The following is an 11,463-nucleotide window of genomic DNA, read 5'->3' as shown; positions in this document are numbered from 1 at the left end:
TAGGTTTCACTTAAACACGATCCACCTGTTTGTCTCACATACATGTTTAAGCTATAGAAGATAACCTTTGATGTTTGTTTATTAGTTTTGTGGGTTAATGCTACTACTCAGATTTTATTAAATAAATAAACGATTTGTATAATAAAATTACAAACTACAGGACCTACGAGATTTAGGATATCAACGCCAACATAAATGAATTGAAGTTGCAAATAGAAATACTGAAATGAACATTTTGAAAGTATAATGAGCATAAAATAAACTAAAGTCAGAAGTACATACACCAAATTAGGGGTGTTCAAATGACCCAACAACTTGGACTACCCAACCCAAACTATATGGGTTGAGTTGGGTTAGTTTTGTTTTTGGGTTGAGTTGGGTTGAATATTTTCTATTTTTCTTGGGTTGAGTTGGGTATGGGGTTGAATAAAAAAAAGGAAATTGGAGGAAATAGCAAAATCGGAGGTTGTGTTTTGATTTTTATCGAAAAAATAAAATAATAAGATTTTTGGCAAAAGCGTGCCGTGCACATATCATATATATTTTTAATCCCCAATTATCCCCGGTATGGTCGATGACCAGTTTTTTCATGTATTGTATAATTGTTATACCGTGTATAAATTCTCAATAGAAATACAAGGTAAATGGAATCATCTTTATGAGACCGTGTATCAATTCCCAATAGAAATATAGTGTAAATGGAATCATCAGTTATGAGTCTTCACCTAAAAAATTCAAAAGATAAGGTGCCAAATTTTTCTCCCATTTTAAAATTTGAATTGACGATTTCATATCTGTTTGATTTGATTTAACAAGTTTTTGAAAATATTCAGAATTAATCAATCTTTAATTTGTTTGTCGCTATTTTTATTTTTATTTATAATATATCTTTAGATTTTACATTATTTTATTCGTTTTCATTATTATTTTAAATTCAGATTAATTTTTTTTTTATCTTGATTAGGATTTTACTTTATATTTTATACATATTATCATCTAACAAACTGTATATTTCATTTATTAATTTATTTTTTAATCATTTTTGTATTTTTTAAGCACCTTTTATTCATTATCATCTTATTACATTATTATACCATTAATTTCTTTTTGACAAACAAATAAGTATTCACTTTTTCAATCTTATTGTTTTTGCTATGTCTCTACAATAAGTTAGGTTTCTTTCGTAGGCCTTGTCGTTGATGGAGTTATAAATATAGTGTAATTGTTGAAGCTTAAACAAAAATAAAATTATGAATGTAGTGTAATTGTAAATAAACGAGCTCCATTCCTGATTTTTTTCTCTCAAATTATATTTGAATTTATCTTTTATTATCAAATTTGATTTTATCTTATTAGGTTTCGACTTGTTTAAATGTTTGTTACAAATTCAATTGCGTCTAAATATTTTTTCATTATTTTATACATATTGTTATCAAATTAATTTGATTTTTTTTTGTTCATATTTTTTAGGTTTTCAATTTTTCACATAGAAACACTTAAAAATGGTTTGTTGTACTTAATNATATCGTCGTCGTCATCAAAATAAGATAAAAAAAATCTTAAATCTCATATTCTTCATCTTCTTCACTTAGTCGCCCCTTCCCCCAAAATCTCATATTCTTCATGTCTGAGATTGTTGGTTCAACAATCTTTTCTTGAATTTCATCGTCTTGGCTATCTTTTGATGACCACCATCGCCGACCTTTTTTTGCTTGCACACATGTTTCCTGCTTTTGTTTCTACTTTAAACATCGTTTTCAACCATGATGTTCTGGGTTGATAGTGTTTAAAATTAGTTTTCAAGATCCTATAAGCAAAATGGCCACATGTCCCTACAACTTGTTTGGTGTCAAATGCAATCATATTTCCAATAATCACATCGTCCTAAAGTTGCAATTCCTTCGAATACTCATTTGCCAACAACTTTACTGCTACAATCAACTTTGCAGCCAGAAGCGTTAAGGACTATATTGAGTGATTTTTAATTTTTGCTTATGGAATGTTTAGATACTGTGTATTTGTGGCTCTAAAGTATTTAAATAGAGTGTATTTGTGGTATTCAAGTTGTTTTTGAAGCAGTTTATCCTTGCATTCTCGTTTGTATTTAATTTTATTGTTTTAGGGTAGTTTTGTCATTCACTAATTAGTGTTTTCTATTATTTAAACTCGTTTTTGCTATTTTTATAATTTTGAAATATTTTTGCCATTTTTCAAATGAAACTTTAAAATTTGTTATTTTTCTTGTCAGTCCTAAAAAAAATTTGGGTTGATCCAACCCATCCCGAATTATATATATATAATTGATGAATTTTTTAATTCTTTATGTTTTTCTTTTAAGAATGTTTGTTTTTGCATTAAATTTGTAATAGATATTATAGATATTTGGTACGTAAGAATTTAGTTTTATGAGATTTTAGTTATTAGATATGTGTTGTAGATAAATTTAAGTATTTTAAACTAAGAAGAACAAATAATATTAAGCCGACAACCCAACCCAATCCGACCCATGTACACCCCTACATCAAATTAATATTTAAACCTAAATATTTCTAGAAAAATTAGGAGAAAAAAATCAATTTATATCCCTAAACTTCGAGAGTTGTATAAATCAAAACACTGAACTAATAATTGTATCAACTTCAAATTATAAGCTTTTGTAAGTGTTTTTATTTACACTCTTCTTCTAGATTTCGTTTGAATTTTATCAATCAAACTCTTAAAATTTCAGAAGTGAATAAATTTAGAGCACTTATTAAGATTGTGTTTGAAAATTATTTATACACCCAACACTTACACGTGTGCAGACTTCTTCAAACGTAGAATTAATAAAATGGACGATTAATGATTATCTAAATTAATTCAATTGTAAAAGTTTATTTAAATGATAAAACTATAAATCTCACATCACATTTATAATGAAAACGTAAAAAGAGTTTATAAATTGAAACACTTTTGATAGTTTATAGTTTAAATTAATACTATTCTGAATCTAATTAATGTGAATTAATATTTTCCACAGAAATTAAATATGTTATATAATAGTTTCTAACTATTTTCAGAGTCGTGGGCGTGCCGGAGTGGTTATCGGGCATGACTAGAAATCATGTGGGCTCTGCCCGCGCAGGTTCGAATCCTGCCGCTCACGTTTTCATTCTATATTTTGGAAATTTCATTTTTGGCTTATTATTCATATTATTCACAACCAATTTAAATTATTCCACCCATAAAGCAATAATCATTTTTACATGTATTGAATGTTTTGAAAAACTTTGGATAGGACATATTGATTTGATGGAATTGACATCTCAAATTTCAAATATCAGTCCCATCCTTTCATTTCTTTTCATTTATTTATCTTTTATTTTCACCCATCAATTCTAATAATTTTCCGCTTTTCACAAATAATACCTTTTTCTTACTTTGTTGGATTGTTCAAGTGTTATTTTAGTCGGGATCGATATTGAAGTCTTTATATTAAAATTTTAATTTTAGTTGGGATCGATATTGAAGTCTTTACATTAAAAAAATTTACTCTCTTTTTTTTTTTTTTTTTTTTTTTTTTTTTTTTTTCTTTTTCTTTTCCACATGTTTCAACTTTAAGTTTTGTACTTTCTTAACGACAATTCTGACAAGATAAATTAGAAATGAACAAATGTGAGTTTATATACTGATTGTTTTTTAGTTGAATTGATATCATTTTTGCTAATATTTCATGGGGGTGTATATAAAAGCACCAAAAACCGATCTGGTAGATCAAAATCGATCGAATGAAGGCCGGTCGGTCGGAGATAGGGGTCGGTTGATTTTCGATTTTTCTGAAAAAATTTGAAACCGACCGATCGACCAATAATATATATATATATATAAAACAAGCTCATTACCACCGATCTAAGCCCAAGCCTTAATTTTGATTTATTATTACTTTTTATGTTGCCTAATTTTCAAACCCATTACATGATTTATTTAAATTTTATTATAAAAAAATGATTGATTTAAAATTAAAAAATTGCTAATTTATTAACCTAACAATAACACTTTATCCATTCATCTTTCCTTTTCATTCTTTAAAACAAAAAAAGATGAAAAAAAAGACCAAACTGACCGACTGATGATCGAGTAAATTTCAAACTCTTTTTTGGATCGGTTTTCGATGCCGATTTTCTCCCAAAATTGACATCGACCGATGTACACTCCTACGTTTCATCCCAAAACGGAAAAGTAATTATATCAAATACTAATATTGTTCCTAGTTCTCTTAGTTGCTTCATGAACTACAACGTACTAGATTGTTTTTCTCAAAACTTTATAAATTGAACACTTATCTTACTCCTCCATTTTGATTCTCGAGAAAATGAAACTAAACAAATATCTTCAAAATGTTGAATCAATAATGATCTTGAGGAGAAACTTTTCCTCAAAATTGTACACTATATAAAAAGACCTTATTTCCTTCAATAAACAAAGAAAGAAGCAAAATATGCTAAACAAATGCATTTAAATCTGAAGGCAAACTCACTTATCTAAAGTAAAAATAGATCAAGTTACAAATTTATATGGATCCAACCAAGATGGCATCAAGATGATTCATTCAAATAACGGTAGAAAACTAAAAAAAGTTTGTTGTGATAAGCAAGATCTTGTTTCGAGGGATGTTTTTGAAAAAATCATAAAAACAAAAGTTCAAAAAATAAATTTAAATTAATAAGTAAATATTTTATAATTTTCAAACAATATAACATATCTAGCTATTTTCAAATATAAAAAAATAAATCAAAATATATTTATAAATATAATAATATTTTATTGTTGATGTGCAATTTACGATGATAGATCACCATTCGTGTTTATTTGTGTTATAATAGACATAGAAAATAGTTATCGTGATTGATCGTAGATAGGCTGATATTTTTTTAAAATAGTTTTGATATTTAAAACAAATTTTCTATATTATATTTATATTAGTGGTATTTTGATGTTATTTTCTTTAGATTTTTTTCTAGAAATTTTATGTGTATGTTTGAATTTTTTTGTGCCATTTTTGAACATCACTCCCACAATCATTCATGGCAAAAATTTCAGCGGGGTTTCGCCTCTTACAAACAAGGAAATGAAATTGAAACGATTCCTTCCTAGTTCCTTGATTTCCCAGAAGAAAATGGGGACCATCTTTAGGTAAAATCACGCTTGCTAGCTTTGATTGATCGATCAATGGCTGATATTCATGGACTTGACCTTTTCAATTCCTCTTTTTCTTGTTTGTAAAGTTTATTTTCAAGATATTATTTCGCATCGATTGCACTAGAGTGGTTGTAGAATGGCTTCACGTCTCTCTCAACTATGATTGATGACTCTTTTTCTTTTAATATTCTTCATCGAAATCTTTTCTCAATGTAATCATGGAGAAACGACCAAACAAATAAATCCCCACAACCCCATTTTCCCCCTAAACAAATTGCTTTGATGTTCAACTTGTACCACCTCTCTGGCCCTCGATTTCATTTACCTTATCCAAAAATTCGTACTGTTTTGTATTTTGATTTTACTTCTTTTGGGAGTTTTTTTTAATCATATCTTCATTAATGAACTGTTTTGTTTTTATGATTGGGGTTTGAACGAATCTTCCTGTTCTTGAGAGCCCACCTTTTTCTTTTTTTTTTTTTTTCTGGGTTCTGTAATGGAATATGTTTGAACCCATGGAATTTTTTTGTCTCCTTGAGTTAGATAGATCAAATAGTTTGATGGCATTGGAATCAACTGGGACATTGATGATTTAGGGAGTTTAAATAGTTGATTTCTTCTGTTTTGGGCATGGGAAATGGCATATTTTAGAGATGAATCTTATCTTGTCACCTGCTATATACATGTGGGATTGAACCCATTTTAGTTTTTCTCTCTCTTTATTTTACTATCCTTGTCTCTCATAAGTCATATTCAACTTGGACTTGAAGAAAAGCACTCTTAGGGATTGCCATTGGTTGTGTGGGGAAGAAGAGAACCTGGGTCAGATAATATAATGAATATAATTGTGCTTGTGAATTTGCATTATCCATTAAAGAACACGTGGCACAACAAGATATGTCCAATTAGGATCACATGTGGACCACACTTTGCACTTATCCTCCTATGTTCTCACAGGAAGAGCATGGATGATATTATTATTTTGTATGCAGAGGCTAGAAAGTGAATGAGGAAATTTCCAAAAGAAAATTCCCAAATAAGATCTTTGTTAAACTAATTAGGAGGCGGCTTCTCTTTCTTTATTTCTTTTCTATTCTTCTTTTTCCCACCTTGTGATGATGGCACATGGATGACAAAGCAGCAGTCACTGCATTCTTCTTATAAATAGTGAGTTGAGGAGTCAATTTAGACATATCTCATTCTTAGCAGGTTAGCTGATTTAGTAGATCTTTACAAGTATAGTTTCTTGCTTTCATTTCTTACTCTTCTGATTTCTTTCAATCGGGTGTGGTGGAAAAGGAGAGTAATTTTGTTTGGTAAGAAGGAAAGGTTGAGAGAACATGGAGGGAAAGTCTAAAGGGTATCAAGCCTCCTCTTTCGTTGCCGATCTTTTTGATGTCAAGGAGCCGCCATTGTCATCCACATCAGGAGTCTTTGCAGCAATTTTTTCATCTCCACAGAAGGTAATGCTGCTGTTTTTTAACTGCTCCTTTCTACGTAGAACTTTCTTCCTCCTTTCCCAATAGGTTCAGATTTTGTCATAGAATTCCAAATGACTTGGAAGACATCGAGGCGTTATGGGATTTGAAAGTTTTGTTGCATAATGTTAAAAGGATGAATTTTGAAACTTATGTAGCATTTTCTAAAGTTCATTGCTTGAGGTCCCCCTATTTTTTCATTTATGGACAATGATATATTTTTTTCCAGAATTCCCTACTTCGACCAGTATTGCAAGTTTTGTTTCAGAAAATCTAGTGTGAAGTTATTATTGCAAACCTTCACATATATTTCATTTTAGTTCTTATATTTCCAATTATGTGGTTCTGATCCTCAAACTTATAAATCTTCATCAATTGTCGTAATTATATTTAGCAGAGATCTTTGACCATCCGTTTCCATTTTTGGTATCAAACTTGATTTCTCTGACACAGAAATTGAGTCCACATTTTTACTCAAATATAATATGAAAATTTATTGTTAAGGACTAAAATGAACTTTTACCTACACAAGAAAATAGGACGTTCAAACTACAGGGAGGGTCCAAGCGAAGACTATATATATATATTTGATAAGAACAAAAAAAAAAAAAAGATTTATACATGTTATTCCTTACATTTCATACTCTTCTTTAATTACTTTTACAATTTTGAAAAGAGTAAAATAATATGGACCTGGACGGTTCAGGTGCCATAGAGCCATTATCAAAGCATAATTTCTTTTATAGCACTATTATTTTCTAATTTTCAGGGGAGAGGCAGGAATTCTTCTAGCTCTGGGGATTGGCTAAAACAAACCAATGGAAATCAACCACGCCACACCAGACAAGGAAATTCAGGTGTGTGAATTGAAATATCAATCCCGTTAAAACTGATGGACAGAAGGGTATGATATGCAAATTCACAAACCACAGGAATGGATCTTTCGAAACCATTTAAAAAAAATGAGTATTATCATTTATGAAATTCCTAAACTGCAAGAATGTAATTTATTAACTATTTGTAATAATAAAAAAGATAAGAGCAAAGAGCTTCGAAGACCACAGGAGTATAGTTCTCAATTTTAATCTGTTCCGAAGAAACAAGAAATCAAGTTATTATACGTATACCTAACAAAAACCAGATCTAATAATTTCAAGCAGGGAGTTTGGAGCCGTGTCATCTGAGTTCATCTCTATACTATGGAGGACAAGATGGCTACTCCCAGGCCCCATCAGCTGGACCATCCCCACCCTCACCCCCCACTGTGAGTATACTTTGTTGATCAATTTGGATCATTGTTAAAGATGTGTGCACTCTGTTGTAACTTTTATGATTTCATCAGACCGATCAAAAACTGAAAGTAAAATTGATTGTTCTTTTTGTTGCCAATTCATTGATGACCCAGATGAAGAAAAGTGGGGGAGAAGATGATCCAAATGGAAACAACTCTCAACCTGCTTCTAGGGGAAATTGGTGGCAAGGTACTAATACTATAATGGACGAAGTTGTTGGAATCTGTTGACTCATCCGTTTGTCTCTGATTTCAAATTCTTTCGTAGGTTCTCTTTATTATTAGAACCGTCTGCCTTGCCTTGGTGGCGCATGAATTCCCACCTATTTTCTAAGGTATGTCGAATGTCGTTGATTACTTATTTTATGATGTCATTTTGCCTGCATGAACATGTATTTCAAAGTCTTCTTGTTAGTTACGATAACTCCGAGTGAATTTGAGAGGTTTATTCGATGATGTTACGTTTACTTACGTCTCGTGATTGAAATGTCCTTGATATATTAGAATCCACAATCAGTGACATTGCTTGTTTGAAAGTGACATATCTAACCGAGTTTGATTCAACTAGGATAAGTTCGACCAAGAACGGAAATTATCTTTCTCAGTTAGAAGTTGATTCACAATTATTTTCTTTATATTAAATAAATGATTCCATGAGCTGGGAGCATAAAAATTATTTGAACCATAGAGAATTCAATTGGAACCAAGTTTGTTAAACTTCCATTGCCTGTCTTTTCAGTTTTCACCCACTCGATATTATGAAGCTTAGAAGCTGATTCCTTGTGGACCCACTAATATTCCAAATCAATAGGAAAATTTCAAACATTTAGTCAAATTATCATTTAAGCTATTGTTTTTATTTATTAAATCCCGTATGACTTTTCAATGTCACTGGAGTGCGAAGATATAGAAGTTGTTTGGTAACGTTGTTGTTTCTTATTTATGACGTTTTAAATATATTTGCATTTAATGATGTTTCATGTTTTTCTTTTTTCCTTTTCTTTTAAATGTGAAACAAAGCTCTCTATTTTAAAAATTTCGAATAGTTACATAAAATATAAAACTATTTGTCAAAAACTATACCTCAAACGTTCCTCTTGATGCCAACACGAGTATAGCTCAACTGGCATGGATTTGTACTACCAACCTCGAGGTTTGAGATTTGATCCCCCGTCCCATATATTGTCCTAAAAAGAAAAGTCCCTCCCTTATTTGTAAAGAATAGGGTATGACTACAAGACTCTTCTCAATTCGAGTATAGCTCAGTGGATGTGGCATTAATGACTATTGTAGGTTGATTCGATCCCTCATGTCTTCACTAGTTGAACTTAGAGAAGAGAGAGAGAGAAAAAAAAAGATAAGTACAAAGGGTCTTTATTTGTCTCAATATCAAAGAGAAGCATTGAATTTTGCCCATTCCTCCTACTCCCACTACCAATCTCTTGCCTTGTGGAAAAAAATCAATCATTTCTTTCCAACCAAATATTCTTTAGTGTTTGGTTTAATAGCATTGACCAATAGAATCTTTGCTTTCTACTTTAAAGGATGGATGCAAAGCATTTGAACCATATTTCCATCCAAGGGAAGTGACCCTCTGAAATAATCCAAACATTTATGAGAGAGACCTAACTCTTCATGCTAGAAGAAAAAGGGAATAAGAGATGATTCAATTCTTATGTTTTAAGAAATGTTTCTACAATTGTATATAGATCTCAGGGACAAAAGTAGAATTCTTTTCCTGCTTTTCAATTCTTAGATACATAAAATATATCATATCATTTCATAGAACTTTCAAAATGTACAAAAGATAAAAGAAAAAAAGCTTAGATGGTGGTAAAACTTTCCTCTTTTAGTTTTAGGGTAATTGCAATGGATAACACTTTTTGGGATAATAATTGAGTGTATAGCAACATTGTAAAAGAATTGCAAATATAACAAAGTTTACCAGTGATAGACTCTATCGCTAAACGACTCCTATTAGTGATAGACTACGCTGATAGATTCTTATCGGTGATATGATCTATCACTAATACACTTTGAGAATTGGATTTAAATTTTGCTATATTTGCAAATTCTTTTGCATTGTGCTATATATGCAAATACATTGAACCTAATTGCTATATTGCAGTTAATAGTTTCATTAATCTTGAAATCTTGAAATCATGGGTTAGCCTATTTGTCGGTTTGGTCGATTGGTTTGATTGAGGTAGGCCAGCGTCGCTAGTTAAAAATCTTACTAATGCGACGTGATGGTTTGAGGGTGAAGGGAGGCGGTGTGGGAGATGGACAATTTGTATCAGATACCAACTTTAGTTTTGGTCGGTTTGGTCGGTTTTACTTTGTCCCCTATCACTTACATTTCAATTCAGCACATTTTTTTATGTGGTAGAGGGATAAGGCTTTTTCACCCTGAAATGCTCTCTTTTTGGGTTCAGGAATTCATAAAGCAGCAGAGAAGATGAAGCTTTGAAGTTGAATTTACATTTTACATTACATATTGTGTATACTATTTCAAATTTCTTGTTTGGTTTTTATTTTCACATTTCAAAATGGTTTGGAGTTTCTGTATTTTCATTTCTCTGATCTGTTTTATAAAAAGCTCTGTTTTATAAAAAGCTTTGTTGTTTCTTATATTTACTGTCTATGGTGAAAATACCACATAAATAATCCTTCTAAAGAATTCCCTAATAATGATATTTAAGGATAAATGCAAATTAAGTCCTTTGCCTGAGAATAGAACTCCTTGATGTTTCAAGTAGTGAAAAAAAAATATTTATTGCAACTAATTTAGTTTCTAAGCCAACAAAAGCCTAGTTGAACGAGCATTTGAATGTACTGGGGACCAAGAGGTTTGTAGTTCAAATATTCCCATTCTCAATTTGTACTAAAAAAACTCACAAAATGTGCGATGTAGATGGAATTCTTTTCCATTGTTGCATGGTTGAGAATTTAGTTTTACTTTAGTGGAATAAATGTTAAAAAAGATCCTAAATAATTCAATAACCTTTTATATTGTTTAACATGAATAGTTGTAACTATTTGAAGGAGACAAAAGAAAAATTAATGAAATTATAAAATGCAAAGGACATGATTGTTCAAGTATGTCTATTTGATTGGATTGTGATGTTTCAAATTTATGGCCTTGATCACACCTATAAACGAAAAAATACACCATTTTGTCATGTAATCACTTCAACTCCCAATTATAATGGGGCAAATGACGTGACTTTTTATTCAAACATATTTCTACTCCTAGATTGTGATGTTTCGTATTTACAGTCTAGATCATACTCATATACGAAAAGATATACAACTTTGTTGTGTACTTAGCTTCACCAAGAAATGTTGTAGCACAATAAAAGACTTTAATGTCCATTCAAGCACATCTCCAATATTAGATTGTGAAATTTTACGTCTATATAGTCTATATCACACCCATCACAAAAAAGATACATCCCTTCATCATTTCTCCAATTTAACTCAAGTAGTTGTAATGATAGATAAAATGAAAATGGA

At 30.6% G+C, this 11,463-nt stretch overlaps 1 protein-coding gene and 1 non-coding gene across 4 annotated transcripts; both read left to right on the top strand.

The window, feature by feature from the left end:
- Positions 1–3,063: 3,063 nt before the first annotated feature.
- TRNAS-AGA lies at positions 3,064–3,145 on the top strand. The gene has a single exon. It is a non-coding gene; the product is annotated as a tRNA-Ser (tRNA).
- A 3,003-nt stretch (positions 3,146–6,148) lies between these two features.
- Positions 6,149–10,686, top strand: LOC120083160. 3 transcript variants are annotated; one of them, XM_039038765.1, is made up of 7 exons: positions 6,149–6,345; positions 6,478–6,641; positions 7,426–7,513; positions 7,817–7,920; positions 8,062–8,137; positions 8,216–8,282; positions 10,383–10,686. In XM_039038765.1, the coding sequence occupies exons 2-6, from the start codon at positions 6,519–6,521 to the stop codon at positions 8,230–8,232; spliced, it is 408 nt and encodes a 135-aa protein (XP_038894693.1). In that variant the 5' UTR covers positions 6,149–6,345; positions 6,478–6,518; the 3' UTR covers positions 8,233–8,282; positions 10,383–10,686. The 3 variants fall into 3 exon arrangements, with proteins under 3 accessions (XP_038894693.1, XP_038894691.1, XP_038894692.1); XM_039038763.1 differs by having other exon boundaries at positions 6,150–6,387; XM_039038764.1 differs by having other exon boundaries at positions 6,150–6,641.
- The last annotated feature ends 777 nt before the right edge of the window (positions 10,687–11,463 follow it).

The sequence above is a fragment of the Benincasa hispida genome, chromosome 8 (genome assembly GCF_009727055.1).
Source record: "Benincasa hispida cultivar B227 chromosome 8, ASM972705v1, whole genome shotgun sequence".
Lineage (NCBI taxonomy): Eukaryota > Viridiplantae > Streptophyta > Magnoliopsida > Cucurbitales > Cucurbitaceae > Benincasa > Benincasa hispida.
This window is presented reverse-complemented; position numbering and strand designations above follow the sequence as displayed.